Here is a 20,102-nt window from a genome sequence, read left to right as displayed (position 1 = left end):
GAGGATTTCCAAAGTCTACAGAGTGATTTAGGCCATTTGGAAAAATGGGCTGAAAGATGGCAGATGGAGTTTAATGCTGATAAATGTGAGGTGTTACACCTTGGCAGGACAAATCAAAATAGGACGTACATGATAAATGGTAGGGAATTGAAGAATACAGTTGAACAGAGGGATCTGGGAATAACCGTGCATAGTTCCTTGAAGGTGGAATCTCATATAGATAGGGTGGTAAAGAAAGCTTTTGTTATGCTAGCCTTTATAAATCAGAGCATTGAGTATAGAAGCTGGGATGTAATGTTAAAATTGTACAAGGCATTGGTGAGACCAAATCTGGAGTATGGTGTACAATTTTGGTTGCCCAATTATAGGAAGGATGTCAACAAAATAGAGAGAGTACAGAGGAGATTTACTAGAATGTTGCCTGGGTTTCAACAACTAAGTTACAGAGATAGATTGAATAAGTGAGGTCTTTATTCTCTGGAGCGCAGAAGGTTAAGGGGGGACTTGATAGAGGTCTTTAAAATGATGAGAGGGATAGACAGAGTTGATGTGAGCAAGCTTTTCCCTTTGAGAATAGGGAAGATTTAAAACAAGAGGACGTGACTTCAGAATTAAGGGACAGAGGTTTAGGGGTAACATGAGGGGGAACTTCTTTACTCAGAGAGTGGTAGCGGTGTGGAATGAGCTTCCAGTGGAAGTGGTGGCGGCAGGTTCGTTGGTATCATTTAAAAATAAATTGGATAGGCATATGGATGAGAAGGGAATGGAGGGTTATGGTATGAGTGCAGGCAGGTGGGACTAAGGGAAAAAAGTTGTTCGGCACGGACTTGTAGGGCCGAGATGGCCTGTTTCCGTGCTGTAATTGTTATATGGTTATATGGTTAACAAACTTGAATTGTATTCTTTAGAACGCTGGTTGGAGTTTGCAGGCAGACCTGATAGAAGTGTATAGAATTAAGAGAGGTCTTTTTCCCAGGATGGAAACTTCAAATATTAGATAGCATAGCTTTAAGGTGAGAAGGATAAAATTTAACGGCGATGCGCAGGACATGTTTTTTACAGAGTAATGAGTGCCTGGAAACCGCTGCTGGTAGTGGTGGTTGCGGCCGATAGGATGGTGGTATTTAAGAGATTTTTGGATAGCATACGGATTTTCAGGGAATGGAGGAATATGGAGTATAAGAGTTGATCATGGCATCATGTTCGGCACAGACATTGTAGGACAAAGGGCTTGTTCTTGTGCTGTATTCTATGTTTAACACCTTTACCACATGTTCAACAGCAATCCAAGAAGCCGGATCACCATTATCTTCTCAGAGGAAGTTAGAGATGGGGAACAATATTGGCAATACTTATAACCTGTGAAAGAACAAAAATGAAATGTGTGAAAAGCACCATCAGATAGAAAATAGGCTCTATATAATGGGAAGCCAAGGACCACCATTTGGATTATTAGTCGAGAGCACAGTATCTGGGTACTGCTGTTGGTGCCTTCTACAGTATCTCGGTATCGCTGTTGGTGCCTTCTACAGTGTGTGGTAACGTTGCTGGAAGTGCAGCTATTGAGTGGACAAATGTTGTCAGAATGTGAAGCAAATGATAAGGCATAACTGAGAATAAGTTTCTCAGCCATTGTCTGAAGACATAGACAATAGGTGCAGGAGTAGGCCATTTGGCCCTTCGAGCCAGCACCGCCATTCAATGTGATCATGGCTCATCATCCCCAATCAGTACCCTGTTCCTGCCTTCTCCCCATATCCCCTGACTCCGCTATTTTTAAAAGCCCTATCTAGTTCTCTCTTGAAAGCATCCAGAGAACCCGCCTCCACTGCCCTCTGAGGTAGAGAATTCCACAGACTCACCACTCTCTGTGAGAAAAAGTGTTTCCTCGTCTCCGTTCTAAATGGCTTACTCCTTATTCTTAAACTGTGGCCCCTGGTTCTGGACTCCCCCAACATTGGGAACATGTTTCCTGCCTCTAGCGTGTCCAAACCCTTAACAATCTTATATGTTTCAATAAGAACCCCTCTTATCCGTCTAAACTCCAGAGTGTACAAGCCCAGCTGCTCCATTCTCTCAACATATGACAGTCCCGCCATCGCAGGAATTAACCTTGTAAACCTACGCTGCACTCCCTCAATAGCAAGAATGCCCTTCCTCAAATTAGGGGACCAAAACTGTACACAATACTCCAGGTGTGGTCTCACTCGGGCTCTGTACACCTGCAGAAGGACCTCTTTGCTCCTATATTCGATTCCTCTTGTTATAAAGGCCAACATGCCATTCGCTTTCTTCACTGCCTGCTGTACCTGCATGCTTACTTTCATAGTCTGATGTACAAGGACCCCCAGATCCCGTTGTACTTCCCCTTTTCACAACTTGATGCCATTTAAATAGTAATCTGCCTTCCTGTTTTTGCTACCAAAGTGGATAACCTGACATTTATCTGCATTAAACTTCATCTGCCATGCGTCTGCCCACTCCCCCAACCTGTCCAAGTCACCCTGTACTCTCATAGCATCCTCCTCATAGTTCACACTGACACCCAGCTTTGTGTCATCTGCAGATTTGCTAATGTTACTTTGAAATGTTAATTGCTAATGTTACCGTTCTCTAGAGATACTGCCTGATCCGCTGAGTTACTCCAGGAATAGGTGGCTCTTGTAGCTATTTAAGCGTAGACGTAAAATTAGCAATGTTACAAGACAAGATAGACCAATAAGAGTGTGGTACAGTACAATAGAGAGGGTAAAGAAAATGGTGGATTGCATTATTAATGGATAGACGACATTTTTAGAGGTTGGGAAATTGCTGTTCAGATGGCTTTGACATTCCATCAAGAGCAGTCACGATTCTTAACTAATTGCTGGAAATACATTACTGATTTTGAAAGTCAGGCTTTGTCTTGGCAGCTTAAGTTACGAGGACAGTCAAAGCTATTTACTTTGGTCTCATTGATTTCATAAAGTAGGAAACTTCCAGGTGACCTAATAGAAGTTTTTGAGTTTATAAAAAGGAATTGACAAAACCCACCCAGACCATTTGTTCACGTTGACGAGTATTTAGGTCTAAAGAAGGAAATCAGCTGGAATATGATACTCGAAGGAGGATCAGGCAACTAAATAATAAACAAAGGAGGAACTTGTTTATATGTTGCGTCTTTGACAGCCTCCGGATGTCTCAAAGTACTTTGCAGCTAATGAAGTACATTTAATTATGTGGTCTCTGTTGTAATACAAGTATAAATTAATAAAATAATGCTATTGGAATATTGCTGGATAAAAAGTTTATTGATGGAGAAGGATTTGATGGATTAGGTGAGAAGGATGCTAGGTGGGGCTTGACTAAATATTGAATCATTGGCATTTCTTGTCACTAAAAATTCTTGCAAAGTAAAATAAATTGCATACATATAGTGTCTTATGCCTTTCCAAAGTACATTGCAACCAATGAATTAGTTTTGCAATGTGACAACATATGTGTACGGAACAAGGTCCTACAAATAACAGCGCTGTGACTAACAAATTATAATTTTTTCTATTGTTCATAAAAGCATTAACTTTAGCCAGGAGTCCAAGGAATTGGATTAGAAAATCTTAAGTCAATCCACATTTTCTCTTTACTTTTGTCATGTTTGAAGCTAAATTTTCCTTGACCTCATCAATGAAAATTCAATTCACAGTTGTGCTGATTGACCACCATAAAGAGAAAAAGTGATTGGTCTTTTAATATTTTCATAGCAGAATCTTTGGGGGTCCCATTGAATGTTCATCAATTCACCAACGTTACTGTAAAGGATAGACACAAAGTGCTGGAGTAACTCAGCGGGTCAGGCAGCATCTCTGGAGAAAAAGGTCTGAAGAAAGTTCCCAACATGAAACTTAACCCATCCTTTTTTCTCCTGAGACACTGCCTGACCCACTGAGTTACTCCAGCAGTTTATGTCTATCTTCGGTATAAACCAGCATTTGCAGTCCTTTTCTACACACTTTACTAAAAAGGATCATTTGGTAGCACGCTACTTAGGAGCTTGTTGTCAACAAATAGGTTGTCATGTTTCTGGCATTCAACATTTATTACTCTCTGAAATTAATTTGTTGGTTGCATTGTGCTTTGGGTTGGTCTGAAATAACTGCAAGAAGTGATAATTAATGCATGGGCCCATTATTTGCATGAATATTGCATAAAGATTGATTATCATTCACCCAAAATTGTCTAAAATCTTTTTAATGATTCAAAGCGTAAATAGTTTTAATTTTCTAGGATACATTGGACCTCCATTAAATTGAGATGGTTCTTTGTCTTTCATGATTTATATTAAGTTTCAAGAAATAGTCATCACAAAGTTTAAGATAGTTTAAGGTTAGCAAGAAACAGCAACCTAATAATTAGGGAAGCCAATGGTACATTGGCCTCCACCTTCCTTACAATAAAGGTCAAAGTTTCATTAGCCTTCATTATAAGAAGGATGGAGTAAAAGAAAGGGAGGACGTAAGAAAATAGCCCAAATGTTGGTGAGACAACACTTGGAGTGCTTGGTACGGCTTAAGTCCCCTTGCCTCAGGCACTTTGGTTCAGCACTTGAAGTGAAGAGAAGGTTCACCAAACTGATTCCTGGACTGATGGGGTTGCTTTGTTAGCAAAGATAGCGTGAACTAGGTTCATACTCACAGGAGTAGTAGCATGAGAAGTGCTTTTGTTGAAGCATCTCAGAATTTGAGGAGGTTTGACAGGATAGAGATGATGAGAATTTTTCCTCGTGTATGGCAATCTAAAATATGACGGTCAGTCTCAGGGAAAGGAGTTTTCACTTTAGACTTTAGAGATACAGCGTGGAAACAGGCCCTTCGGCCCACCGAGTCCACCAACCTGTGTTCACCCCATACACGAGCACTGTCCTACACAATGGGGACAACTTACAATTTTTACCGAAGCCAAGTAACCTATAAATCTGTACGTCTTTGAAGTGTGGGTGGCGGTCGGTGAAATCCCACACGGTCACAGGGAGAATGTACAAACTCCATATAGACAGCACCCATGGTCAGGATTGAACCCGGGTCTCTGTTGCAGTAAGGCAGCAACTCTACCGCTGCGCCACCGTGCCACCCTATCCAAATCTTAGAGTCACCTATCTAAGACTTGGATGAAGAGGAATTTCTTCTGAGTGGTAAATCTTTGCATTTCTCCACCACAGAGAAATGTGAATGGCAAGTCAATGCAAAGATGAATCAGGGATTACAGGAATCAGGCGGGAAAATGAAGTTGAAAGCCCATAATCAGATCACCCATGATCTTATGAAATGGTGGAGCAGTCTCAAAGGGGCTGAATGATTGACTTTTGTTAATCTTTTTAATAGAGGAGTGGCCTCTGGCTCTACAGCTGTTTGCGATTTTGCTGATTTTCTTCCGTAAACTGCTGCAATAATTAATATTAAGTGCTTGCAAATGGGGTTTTTTCTGAGCGTCTTTGTCTGAGAATGCTATGTGCTGTATTCTAATCTAATTAATGCTTTCGTGTGAAGTCATTGGAAATATTTCAGCAAGCAACCCCTGTTCTCTGATTCTGAGCCGTAACTGTCGCTGCTCACTCCAAATGTTAATTTTAAATAAAATAATGAAGCAAAAGACATGTCCAGTTTCCATTTACTTTTTTTAGAGGGGAACAAAAAAGCTGCAGCTATTTTCAACTTGTTCCATTTCCTGATCTGATTAAAGGACGGACAGAATGAATCAGAATTTTCCTATGAGTTGAAACTGCGTGTGTGTATGTGCACGCGCGCATGTGTGTCTTAGTGTTTAGTTTATAGTTCAGAGGTACAGCGTGGAAACAGGCCCTTTTTTCATCGACCAGTAGGATAACACTATCCTACACACACAAGGGACAATTTACAATTATACCAAGGCAATTAACCTACAAACCCAAACATCTTTGGAGTGTAGGAGGAAACTGGAGATCCCAGCAAAAAACCACAGTTCAGCGGGAAAACGTACAAACTCTGTACAAACCAGCACCCGTAGTCAGGATCGAACCCGGGTCTCTGGCGCTGTAAGGCAGCAACTCTACTGCTGCATCACCGTGCTGCCCTGTTTCTGTGATCAAATTGCCTCTCGTGGATACTCTGAAGCAGGGACAAAAAAAAACCCCAAAAAACTTTAATTTCTGCTCTTTGCTGGTATCTACTTGCACGATGCACATTGCAATTACCCAGAAGCCTTGAATGCCAACAAATACGGTTCCAGTCATTGATGTAGTCTGCTAGAGTGACAGAAGCACCAGTCCAATGTTCTTTCCTTCCTTGTGGTTCTTTCTTTCCTTGTAAAGAGACTGGACTCCACAACTACTAGTTTTCCATTTATTGACCAGTATGCTTTAAACTTTATCCTGCTGCCACATCATGCAGCTCACTTGTGAGATTGTCTCCCACGTGGTCATCGGTCATAAACCAACGCAAATTGACGAACAGCATCTCACATTTCGCTTGGGCAGCTTACAACCCAGCACTCTCTCCTTCCCTCCCCACACCTTAGACATTTTACTGTCGTACTGCTTAGTTTCACTGTTCGTATGCCCTTGTTATCACCTTTTCTACAGCCAACAAAGGACCATTGTGGGTTCCACCTGACCTTGATCATTAGTGCTGGCTTTGATTTGTTCTTTTCATACCTTTCATTCATTTGTTCTTCGTACCCTTTCATACCTCTAGTTTCTCTCTCCCCTGACTCTCAGTTTGAAGAAGGGTCATGACCCGAAATGTCACCTATTCCTTTTCTCCAGAAATACTGCCTGAGTTACTCCAGTATTTTGTGTCTATCTTTGGTCATACACTTGTTTCACTTGTGGTGAGAACTTTGGAACACATACTGGGAATAATTTTCCCTTCCTGCGTTATGAACAGGCAAGGTTGTTCTACAGTTGTATCATGCATCAATGTCTTTGAAATCTCTGAAAAGTTGTATGTCTTTTTTGAAGTGTTGATCCAAAGCGCCTATTCATGCAAATCCATTGACTGATTATTTAATAAAGGGAATGACTTCTTTACCTTAATTGTTGAGATGCTGAATTGCCTTTGTAGTATCAACATTCACATGATAACATTCTCAGATGTTGTGTTGTGCCAAAAATAATTTGCTTAAATTTCAGAACCAGTCCTTGAATTTAACTGGTAAAATGTTATGAAAAGCCATTGGTGTCCCATGTGAAGTGGGTTTGGAGCAATCTCATAGAAACATGGAAACATAGAAAATAGGTGCAGGAGTAGGCCATTCGGCCCTTCGAGCCTGCACCGCCATTCGATATGATCATGGCTGATCATCCAACTCAGTATCCCATCCCTGCCTTCTCTCCATACCCCTTTAGCCACAAGGGCCACATCTAACTCCCTCTTAAATATAGCCAATGAACTGGCCTCAACTACTTTCTGTGGCAGAGAATTCCACAGATTCACCACTCTCTGTGTAAAAAATGATTTTCTCATCTCGGTCCTAAAAGACTTCCCTCTTATCCTTAAACTGTGACCCCTAGTTCTGGACTTCCCCAACATCGGGAATAATCTTCCTGTATCTAGCCTGTCCAACCCCTTAAGAATTTTGTAAGTTTCTATAAGATCCCCCTCAATCTTCTGAATTCTAGCGTGTACAAGCCGAGTCTATCCAGTCTTTCTTCATATGAAAGTCCTGCCATCCCAGGAATCAATCTGGTGAACCTTCTCTGTACTCCCTCTCTGGCAAGAATGTCTTTCCTCAGATTAGGAGACCAAAATTGTACGCAATACTCCAGGTGTGGTCTCACCAAGACCCTGTACAACTGCAGTAGAACCTCCCTGCTCTTATACTCAAATCCTTTTGCTATGAATGCTAACGTACCATTTGCTTTCTTCACTGCCTGCTGCACCTGCATTCCTACTTTCAATGACTGGTGTACCATGACACCCAGGTCTCGTTGCATCTCCCCTTTTCCTAATCGGCCACCATTCAGATAAAAGTCTACTTTCCTGTTTTTGCCACCAAAGTGGATAACCTCATTTATCCACATTATACTGCATCTGCCATGCATTTGCCCACTCACCCAACCTATCCAAGTCACCTTGCAGCCTCTTAGCATCCTCCTCACAGCTAACACTGCCCCCCAGCTTTGTGTCATCCGTAAACTTGGAGATGTTGCATTCAATTCCCTCATCTCCTTTTGTATTACACTTACAGACTGCCTTGGAACCACAGCATAACTCTCTCCTCCTACATATCCCACATATAGTGCCCTCCATATTATTTGGGACAAAGACCCATCATTTATTTATTTGCCACTGTACTCCACAATTTGAGATTTGTAATAGAAAAAAATCACATGTGGTTAAAGTGCACATTGTCAGATTTTAATAAATGCCATTTTTATACATTTTGGGTTCACCATGTAGAAATTACAGCAGTGTAGAAAGGAACTGCAGATGCTGGTTTACACCGAAGATAGACACAAAATGCTGGAGTAACTCAACGGGACAGGTACATCTCTGGAAAGAAGAAATGGGTGTCTGAAGAAGGATCTCGACCTGAAACATCACCCATTCCTTCTCTCCAGAGATGCTGCCCGCCCCGTTGAGTTACTCCAGCATTTTGTGTCTATCTTCGCCATAGAACTGTAGAGCACTGGAACATGCCCTTCGGTCCACAATATCTGTGCCGAATATGATGCCAAGACCAACCCTGATCCGTCGGCATATGATCCATATCCCTCCATTCCCCGCATATCTATGTGCCTTTCCAAAAACCTCTTAAATGCCATTTTCGTATCTGCCTCCACCATCACCCTGGTAGTGTATTCTTTTTAATCACCCTTTGTTTAAAAAAATGTTGCCCTGCACATCTCTTTTGAACTTTGCCCCTATCACTTTAAAGCTATGCCCTGTTGTATTTGACATTTCCATTCTTGGGGGAAAAGGTTCTTACTATTGACCCTATCTATGCCTCTCATAATTTTAATTTCCTCCATCCACACCAGGTCAGAACTGATTTTGCAGTTGCCAACTTTCTCTATAATTAATAATAAAGATGTGAGATTGATATGCTAGCTTTCACAACCTATCAGTCAACCTCCTCAGTCAATGATATGCTTTTGAAGTCCAATCACTATTGTAAAACAGAGAAACAGAAAAGATTACTAATGCATTGCACACAACTAAGTTCTACATTAATGTAGGAAGGAACTGCAGATGCTGATTTAGACCGAAGATAGACACAAAATGCTGGAGTAACTCAGCAGGTCAGGCAGCATCCCTAGAGAAAAGGAACAGGTGATATTTTGGGTTGAGACTCTTCTTCAGACTGGGAGTCAGAGGAGAGGGATAGTAGAAGTATGAAAAGGTTCAGAACAAATCAGAGCCAGCACCGATGACCAAGGAAAGGTCGAGCCCACATTGGTCCTTTGTTGGCTGTTGAAGAGGTGATAACAAAGAGATATATGGATACAGTGGAACTAGAAGGACGACTAGGATGGGGGAGGAACATAGATGGAGGGAATGCAAGGGTTACTTAAAATTAGAGAAATCAATATTCATACCACAGGGTTGTAGGCTGCCCAACTTCCTCCAATTTGCATGTGGCTTCATTCTGACAGTGGAGGAGGCCCAGGACAGAAAGGTCAGTATGGGAATGTTTAATTGTTTGGCAAATGGGAGATCGTGTCAGTCATGGAGGACTGAGTACAGGTGTTTAGCGAAACAGTTGTCCAATTTGCGCTTGGTCTCGCCAATATATAGGAGATATATGGTCCCACATATAGCAGTTTAATAATGACCAGGTAACCAGTCTGGATGAAAAGAGACACAAAATGCTGGAGTAACTCAACAGGTCAGGCATCATGTGTATGAAGGAACTGCAGATGCTGGTTTAAACCGAAGATAGACACAAAATGCTGGAGTAACTCAGCGGGACAAGCAGCATCTCTGGAGAGAAGGAATTGGTAACATTTCGAGTCAAGACCATTTTTCAGCCTGATGTCAGGGGAGAGGAAGTGTAAGGTGTGAAAACAAGACAAGGGAATTGGAGATCAAGTAAAATGTAGAATAGATCATTGTTAGCTGGGAGAAGGTAACAACAAAACAAACAGATAAAATGTAGTCGGAGACAATAAGACTGGTCAGAGAACTGGGGAGGGATGGAGAGAGAAGGAAAGCAAGGGTTACTTGAAGTTAGAAAAGTCGATGTTCATACTGCTGGGGTGTAAGCTGCCCAAGCAAAATATGAGGTGCCGTTCCTCCAATACCTCCAAGAAAAGTCAATGTGGGAATGGGAGTAGGAGTTAATGCCAGGCAGCATCTCTGGAGAAAAGAAATAGGTGACAGCACCTATTCCTTTTCTGCAGAGATGCTTCCTGAGTTATACAATACAATACAATTCAATTTATTGTCATTTGGACCCCTTGAGGTCCAAACGAAATGCCGTTTCTGCAGCCATACATTACAAACAAATAGACCCAAGACACAACATAATTTACATAAACATCCATCACATTGCTGTGATGGAAGGCCAAAAAAACTTTTCTCTCCACTGCACTCCCCCCCCCCCCCCCCCCATGTCAGAGTCAAAGTCAAAGCCCCCGGCGGGCGATGGCGATTGTCCCGTGGCCATTAAAGCCACGCCGGGTGATACAAGGTCGCACACCGGGTCTTGGTGTTAGAGCCCCCGGCGTGCGCTCGCAGAGACCCGCAGCCATTCCAAGCCGCGCGGGGCGGTGCTGTAAGGCCCCGCTCCAGGAGCTCTTCAACCCCGCAACTCGGGCGGGAGAAGTCGCCGTTGCGGGAGCCCGGAAAAGCGGTCTCCCTCCAGGGACCCGCGGGCTCCCGGTGTCGCCGTCCGCCAAACCCGCAGTTGCAGCCACCGAAGCTCCGGGGGTCGGGTTGCAGCAGCGTCCACCACAGCTCCACCCGCTCTGGACTCGGCCAGCTCCGCGACGGTGAGGTGAGTACTCGGCACCACAGGCCCCGGTCTTCCTGTTGGAGGCCGCTCCTCGTTGCAGCCCCAACGACAACGGAGACCCAACAAAGAAAAGGTCGGGTCTCTCGTGCAGGGAGAGATTTAAAAGTTACCCCCAACCCCCCCACACCACCCCCACCCCCCCACACACATACCCCAACAAAAAATAACAAAAACTACATAAAAACATAGACATAAAATAATAAAAACGCAGACGGACTGCAGAGGCCGCTGCTGACGAGAGTCGCGCCGCCTACCGGTTACAGTATTTTGTTCCTATCTTTAGTGGAAACCAGCATCTACAGTTCCTTCTTACACACAGCCTGGATGAAGTTGGTTCAGCAATTACCACTGGCTGAGGCAACGTCCTTGTTCTTCAAAATAATGTTGTGGGATGTGAGAGAACAAATGGTATCTCAATTTATTCTCATCTGCAAGAAGACACTTAGCATTCCCTCAAGACCATCTTGGTTTTGTTTGGGCTGAGCGCTGGATATGGAGAACGCACAACTTTCTAAGTCAGAGGGCAATGTTGAAAGGCAAGCACATGTTGGTGCAGTTTAGAAATTGATGTTGTGTAAGGAGTGCTGGCTTATGATTTCATTTTAAATAGAACTACAGAAATGTGCACAATTCACTGAATGTTTTAATCCAATGTAGAACTGAGTTATATAAAGCCTAGACTATCTGTAGATTTTGGAAGCACAAATGGCAGTCTCTTTTCACCGGTTTGAATTTAGCCTATAATGATGAGATGGGACTCTGTTCTCTGAACCCGTTATAAAGAGTCGTAGGTGAAATAATTTTGGGCAGTCTCCATCCGTTTCTCAATGGGACTCAGGCCACAGCACGAAACCTCCCGTAATTAGGCACAAATTGCCAATCTGTCTCTGAAAAGCTGCAAGGATGGATGGTCTGGGAAATGGGAGCATTACGTTGGTGCAGTAGTTGGTGATCATTATGAGGTTCCGAGTTAAAACACATTACTGAAAGAACTAAGGGAGTTTTATGCTTCATGTAGCAATATGGTATCTGTCACATCTGTGTGTTAAATGCTATGGAAAGTTGCCTGAAGTTCATTTTTTAAAAATGCTTTGATTGTGGCTGGTCTACATAATGAAAACTGAATTTCTCCTATGATAAAATATTAAAAGTTTACACTTAAAATTCGATATGCAGGTTAAGTCTGAACTCAATGCTCCAAGCTGTCTATCAATTAGATTTAACTGCCATTTATTTTGACTGGAAAAGTATGCACAGGAGATGGACATAAGCCAGTGTCCAGCTAATTTGTCCAGCTTAGAATGTCCAGCTAATTGCTTAACATCAAGTCTTAGAAAGATTCCATTTAACCTATCATACCTGAGCCAGCTTTTTGGAAAAGACAACAATTAATGCTACACTTCTCCTTCCCTGAAGCCCTGTAAATTATTCATTTGCATGTGCAGAGATTCAGTTTCCCTTTTGCAAACGAATTACTTGTACCTGCTGAATGCTTTCTCTCCATTGCGTTTTCATTTTTTTTCTGAGAAAATTGTATCTCAAGGAGTTTGTGGTTTGGTTTCATGTATGCCTTCCTGCCGATCTGTTCTTCTCCAATTATAAATTTGATATGATTCAGCATTGAATTGCAAACTCGATTAGGTTGACTGTACAAAAGAACTTTGGACTCTCTCCGTGCAACAAAAAACAAAGGAAATGTCCATGTTCTCCATTTTTGTAGACAGCATCTGCAGCCCCTTGTGTCTCTGTCTCCACACTGAGAATCTTAGGCTGAGTACCATTCAACACAGGGAATTGCCTTTTGGATGGAATGCAGAACAACTGGTCTTCAAGGCTAGGTTAAGACTCTATATTTTTAAGAGGTTTGAAACTGGAAGGATACAAGTTGACGCCAGAAACGTGGTGAATCTTGTGTACTGCCTCAGTATAATCTACTATTCTTATCTTCTTGTACTTTGGTATGATTGTATCCATGTATGGTACAATTTTCCTGAATAGTATGCAAAAAAAAAAAAATTTCACGGTACCTGGGTACATGTGGTAAGAAAGTACCATTGAGATGTTGCCTGACCTTTACTCTTGCACTTTGTGGCATTTTTTGTAAACCAGCACCTTCATTTCTTTGTGTCTCCAAATGAACGTTGGTGTTGTTACAAAACTGCAATCCATCAGGTCTGGGTAATTTGCTTGGAACAAATAATACGTTTGCTCTGAAAATAACAACTGCACCAATATACCTGCAATTAACAGCCTACATATGTCTAATTTTCCATGCCACCATATTGAGAGGTGCGTCTCTAACATGTTTCATAATGAATTGTTTGCAGGTAGAGAAGACCGTAGCTTCACTTGCTGCAGCAGAGGACTTTGAAAACTCTTTGGGCCTTTATAGACTACATATAAGGCAACTGATTGAATGGGTGGCTAACACTCAGCATGAGTGGACTAAATACTCTGTACAGCACCTGCAATTTGAAACAATTATCACTCAGTCAGGTAAGGAAGATAAATTCCATGCCCTATTCATATTTAAAATTATCTGACATCTTGTTCCTGAATTTCTGTTTTATTTTATGATCTCCATTACATTGACTGAAATTTTGTGACTCCTTGAACTATAAGAATTTTCAAACTCTTGACATTTCAAACACTTTCTGTAGAATTTGTATTGTATTTCTTTCAAGTATTCATATTTCCAATCATATTTCCAATCATCTGTTACGGGAGGACAGGAGCAAGCTTTATTTTGTACTTGCAAGGAACTGCATTTGCTGAAATATTGAGCAAAATACAAAGTACTGGAAGAACTATGTGGATCAGACAGCATCTGTGCAGGGAGAGATACATTTTGTGTTGGGGTGGAAAGCTTCTTCAGATTTTGAAAAAGGTTCCCAACCTGAAATGTTGCCTTTCCGTTCCCTTTACAGATGCTGTATAACCTGCTGAGTTCTTCCAATACTTTCTTATTTTCTTAAGCTTTATGTTGTATTTGGCCAGCTCCACTCTTCACCTGGCACAAATGACCATCATAGAACATTGAACATGCAATAGTACAGGACAGGAACAGGCCCTTTTGGCCCACAATGTCCGTGCCAAACATGACGCTGGGTTAAACTAATCTCCTGTGCCTGCACATGATACATAATGGGTCCAGAAATGTCCCATTCAGATGTGTTCCGTTTGTTATTCAGTTGAGTAATGAGCGCACTATGCTTACGAGACCAAATATGTGGTCATTCAAATGCCCTGCATTTATCTATCGATTCTACTTCTTTCATGGTAAATAATAAAAGCCACTCTATTCCAATATCTTTTTCACCAGAATAATAAACTTCTTTCAAACAATGCTAAAGTGTTGAATTAAGCTTTATTTTTCAGTTCTTTCATCAGAACAATTCTTGACACATGTTTGGTTTGATCCTAGTACAACAGAAAGGTTCATGTTTTCTACTTGAATAAACCTGTTCAAATTTGATCAGTGAGTGAGTGTGATTGTATTTTGTAATTGAGGTTGTTCTGTTTACAGATTTTTCTCCCTTGTAATTTTTTTAAATCTCTTCAGGTTTTTTTAATATTGCTACCAAGTGTGAGATTACAACAGCAGCGCAACAAAATGCATAAATTAAAATCCAGTAGAGTTCAGGAACGTTGATGGGGATGTATTTCAAAATTGGATGGAATTCTGAGATTTTTCAAAGATGCAGTACCTCTTGTCTGGTGGCTCTCCAAGTCATCTGGAATGAGTCCTAAATTTATGCTAAAGTAGCAGGATTATGCCATTCAGCTCAACAGGTCTACTCTGCCATTCAATCATGGCTGATCTATCTTTCCCTCTCAACCCCATTCTCTTGCTTTCTCCCCATAACCCCGGACATCCATACTAATCAAGAATCTGCTCAAGATTGACAGATTCTTGGAGATTACAAGGAAGAAAAGGGTGGCACGGTGGCGCAGCGATAGAGTTGCTGCCAGAGACCCAGGTTCGATCCCAACTGTTTGTACGGAGTTTGTACGTTCTCCCCATGACCTGCATGGGTTTTCAGAGATCTTTGGTTTCCTCACACATTCCAAAGACGCACAGTTTTGTAGGTTAATTGGCTTGGTAAATGTAAAAATTGTCCCTAGTGATAGTGCTAATATGTGGGGATCGCTGGTCGGCGCGGACCCGGTGGGCCGAAGGGCCTTTTTCCGCGCTGTATCTTTAAAACTAAAACTAAAAAATACTAAAAATCTCCACCTATAAAAACATCCATTGACTTGGCCTCCATAGCCGTTTGTGGCAATGAATTCCACAGATTCCCCACCCAATGACTAAAGAAATTCCTTCTCATCTCCTTTCTTAAGGTACGTCATTTTCCATTTAAAATATTCAATTGAATTTTAATTTGATCATAAAATTGAATGGTAGGAGTACCAGAGGTGTGGAATTTTCTAGTCTGCTGCTGTCTTGTGAGAAACCCATATCAAACAGAGCTTGAACTTTGATGCAATCCAAGTAGGTTTATTGCAATGGTTGCTGCAAGCAAACTGTATTCCCTGCAGTCTGGAATAATTTTTCTGGAAAATAGTTGTTCAGGCAATTGCAAAGTTTTAGATATTAGTCATCAAATTTGTCATTCCTTTCCTTCTTTTGCAAAAAGAGCATTATGAATTGCTACCAAAGATAGACACAAAGTGCTGGAGTAACTCAGCGGGTCAGGTATCATCTCTGGAGCTTGGTATCTACTCCAGAGATGCAGCCTGACCCGCTGAGTTACTCCAGCACTTTGTGTCTATCTTGGGTAGAAACCATCTGCAGTTCTTTGTTTCTACTGTGAATTGCTACCACTTGCCTTAAATTACTTGGGTATTGCAGATACTGGTTAAGGAAGGTCATTCACCATTACTTTTCTGAAGGCTATCCACAAAGTTCTTTAAGTGGTCTAATCTGTCAGATTCAGTTAAATGCTTTCTACAGTGGATGTGATTTGTCTTCGTGAAGGATGAAAAATAATAAGGCTTTTAAACAAATCAATGTTAAAAAGTTCAGCGTCTAAACCAGATAACCTAAGTTAAACCAAGACACAAAGTGCTGAAGTAACTCAGCGGGTCAAGCAGCATCTCTGGAGAAAATGGATAGGTGACACCCTGACCCGAAACATCGCCTAGCCCTGTCCTTCAGAGATGCTGCCTGACTTGCTAAATTATTCCAGCACTTTTTTTCCCCCGTTAACCAGCACCTGCAGTTTCTTGCGTCTCCAATATAAACAAAGCACAGAAAACAATGTGGCTGGTGGGAAAGATGTGGTTGGTTCTGAGAGGGAGATGCAGGGGACAAAGAAAAAATCTCCTCTACGTGATTAACCTTTTGAAAGGGAAAAAAATGAACACATGTAAAATTAAATTGTCCGAGTCGGAGAGGTTATTTGGCAAATATCTACTTATCTCACCGCAGAGCGCAGAGGATTGTGTCTTGTCAGGGGGAAACATAGTGGCGTAGCAGTAGAGCTGCTGCCTTATAGCACCAAAGACCCAGGTTCAATCCTAACTACATGTGCTGTCTATACGGAGTTTATACGTTCTCCCCATAACTGTGGGTTTTCTCCAGGTGCTCTAGTTTCCTCCCACACTCCAAAGACGTACAGGTTTGTAGGTTAATTGATTTTGTTAAAATTGTAAATTGTCCCTAGTGTGTAGGATAGTGTTAATGTACGGGTTGATCGCTGGTCGGCGCAGATTCGGTCAGCCGAAGGGCCTGTTTCCACGTTGTATCTCGAAAGTCAGTGCTAACGGTTTCTGACATGTTTGGTCTGCAACACATGAGTTAATACCCAACTTCATGGAGTTGGAAATGTAACTGTGTCTGGATTCCAACGCTGAATCTCTCTGAGGGTGTTACAGTTGTGTAACCTATAGTTCTGAGTGCATACGCAGATTGTAATGCTCAACTTTGCCCAAGAGTACTTCAGAAGTCGTCTGCCTTACCCAGTAATAACAGTGAATGATGGCTGCCTCACCCTTACTAATCGTGGAAAATCCTGGCCAAAACATGAACCATAATTAAATGTTCAGACTTTTTTTCGTGGAAAAGCAGTCAAAGTACGTTGTCAATTCGCCTGAAGTGTTTGATCCAGACAGCAATTTGGTTATTTTTCCCTTTCTACAGAATATTACACAAAAAGCTACAAAATATAAACAAGCAGAACATCTTGAATGTATATTTTTTCTGAAAAAGAAAAGGTAGATTAAGCCTGTCAGGGAACATTTTGCTGGCCCCGATTTGTCCTGTTTTTTTTTTTTTCTCGCTTCGAGTTCCATTTCCCCTCATCCCCACAATCAGTCTGAAGAAGGGTTCCGACCTGAAACGGCACCAATCCATGTTCTCCAGAGATGCTACCTGATCTGCTGAATTGCTCCAGCATTTTGTGTCTATCGTTGGTATAAACCAGCATCTGCAAGGTGTAGATTAATGTTTGGGTTTCTGATGAAGCTAACGTAAAGCTCTAAGGGAAGGGTTAGTTTAATAATTGTATTAATGAGACTATCCCGAGTGCAAGGCACACCCTCAATCGAAGTAAAGCCACAGTCTTGTATTGGAAATATAGTATTTTTTGAAGTTTCGCTTTGTCACAACAGAATATTTAGTAGTTACACCATGCGTGACAATATACCATAATCAGGCTGAAAAAGAGTCCAGATCTGAAACGTCACCTATCCCTTCCCTCCACAGATGCTGCCTGACCTACTGAGTTTAGTTTAGAGATACTGCATGAAAACAGGCCCTTCAGCCAGTGGCGGACTGGCCTGGGTGTCAGCTTGCCCGAAGGCAAGTGGGCCCCTGATGAAGTGGGCCACCTATATCAAGTGGGCCCCTGATGAAGTGGGCCCCCTTTGTCTCCTGGCAACCAATATTTTTAGACCCAGTCCGCCACTGCCTTCAGCCCACTGAGTCTGTGTCGAACAGCGATTCTTGTACACCAGCACTATCCTGCAAACTAGGGACATTTTTCACCAATGTCAATTAACTTACAAACCTATATGCCTTTGTAGTGTGGGGGGAAGCAGGAGCACCCAGAAAAAATCCCACACGGTCACAGGGTGAAAGTACAACTACATACAGACAGCACCCATGGTCAGGATTGAAACCGGGTCTCTGCGCCACTGTGCCACCCTGTTCTTCCAGCACCTTTTGTGTTTTGCGCTAGATGTTCAGATCTGTGGTTTAGTATGACAGATAATTTTGAAGCAAAAGCAAACTGCTGGAAATACTTAGTCAAGCAGAATCTGTGGAGGCAAAGGAGTGGTCGATGTTTCAGGCCAAGACCCTGCACCCGGACATTTTGATGGATTAATATGCAGTACTACATTAATGCCTCTGTTACTTCTCACTGGGCTGAGAATACTAGGCATGGCACTATTGAAGATGAAAATATGCTAGAAAATAATGCTAAACATTATTTATTACTCACATTTAGTAATACATTTTAAATTGTAAACAACAACTGTTGTAAACATTGCTAATTCTATCTTTTTTATTTAGTTTAGTTTCGAGAAACAGCATAGGAACAGGATCTTTGGCCCACAGGGTCCATGTTGACCAACGATCACCTGCACACCAGTTCTATGTTATCCCAATTTTGCATTCTACAGACTAGGGCAATTTATAGAAGCCAATTGACCTGCAAACCTGCATGTCTTTGGAATGTGGGAGGAAACCGGAGCACCCGGAGAAAACCCACGCGGTCACAGAAAGAACTTTGTACAGACAGCACCCGTAGTCAGGATCAAACTCAAGTCTCTGGCACTGTAAGACAACAACTCTACCGTTCCTCCACTGTGCTGCCCATCTACAACCAGTAAAATCCTACTATTAAAAATAAATTGAAAATTGTTCCATCGTTTGAGATTCCTGTTGTGAAGACGTCAGACTGTGCAGTAATGTTGCCCTTGTTCCATTTACAGATCCAGATCTGATACTTTTCATAACTTTACACAGTGTATTATTACGAAACTAGGGCACGTTCCAGACAGGTTTGGTGCATTATTTGTTCATAGCCGAGGGGCAGGAGCTGAATAGGCGTTTCAATACATTGTCTCAGCTGTAGCTGAATTAATGTCTAGGTTCTTTGTTGGCAACACTGGGTCTTGGTGGAAGTTTTCAGCTCAAATCTACCACATTGGCATTGTTTACTTTGTAGTTTGGTGAGAGCAATCCAGAATTCACAGCCATTGTTACAGATACTGAGAATTGAGAGATTTATCACATATGTGAGTTTACTTTGTTGAGCTTAGCACTGCCTCTCAATGGAAATGGATACATCTGCAATCACTCTGACTGAAATCTGTGGTCATTTATTTCACGGAAGGTATTTTGCATAGTTGTCCAAATGATGAATTCAATAAAAGGGTGGCACAGTGGCGCAACTGGTAGAGCCGCTGCCTCACAGCATCACAGGTTTGATCCTGACCTCGGGTGCTGTCTGTGTTGAGTGTACATCTTCTCCTTGTGACTGCATGGCTTTCTTCCGGATGCTCTGATTTCTCCCGACATTCCCAAAACATGTGGGTTTGTAGGTTAATTGGCCTCTGTAGATTGCCCCCAATGTATAGGGTGTGGATTCAAAAGTGGGATAACATTGTGAACAGGTGATCGGTGGGCCTGTTTCTATGCTGTAACTTTACACCTAACTAAACTAAGCATTCCTCGTTAAAAACAAAAAGATTGCTTCTGTAACCCTTTCTTAGCTATATAAGATGGATATAAAATCCATCTACAATTGATTTTAATTTTCCAATGTCAAAGTTGATCTCAATGCATTCTTTTTGGACATGGTGTTTGTCAAGTTGTTAAATACTTATGAAACATAATCTCTTTATAATTACTATTCTAGCAGAACCAATTACTAAAGTTATTTGTACTGTGTTTTGTAGGACCAGTCCTTGGAGATTCGCTTGATGTAGTTTTTCCAGTTTTGATAAACTGCTTTCAGCCCGGCAAAGATCCTGAGGTGCGCCTCAAACTCTTCACAGTTTTATCAAAATTACTGCTGAATGCCAACGAAACTCTGAATTCTCGAGGGTAGGTACATTGTTGATGCGGGTTTAATTTTGATGCTACCACTTTTGCCCAAGGAAGAATTAGTCATGATAACCAT

At 41.8% G+C, this 20,102-nt stretch overlaps 1 protein-coding gene across 1 annotated transcript in view; it reads left to right on the top strand.

Moving 5' to 3' along the window:
* Positions 1-20,102, top strand: part of dnaaf5 (dynein axonemal assembly factor 5) — a 105,755-nt gene that overhangs the window by 62,813 nt on the left and 22,840 nt on the right. The window contains exons 8-9 of the mRNA XM_033040543.1: positions 13,296-13,464; positions 19,879-20,026. Of these exons, the coding sequence (XP_032896434.1) occupies positions 13,296-13,464; positions 19,879-20,026 (317 nt within the window). The remainder of the gene's footprint in view (positions 1-13,295; positions 13,465-19,878; positions 20,027-20,102) is intronic.

This window comes from Amblyraja radiata, chromosome 22 (assembly GCF_010909765.2).
Source record: "Amblyraja radiata isolate CabotCenter1 chromosome 22, sAmbRad1.1.pri, whole genome shotgun sequence".
Taxonomy (NCBI): domain Eukaryota; kingdom Metazoa; phylum Chordata; class Chondrichthyes; order Rajiformes; family Rajidae; genus Amblyraja; species Amblyraja radiata.
This window is presented reverse-complemented; position numbering and strand designations above follow the sequence as displayed.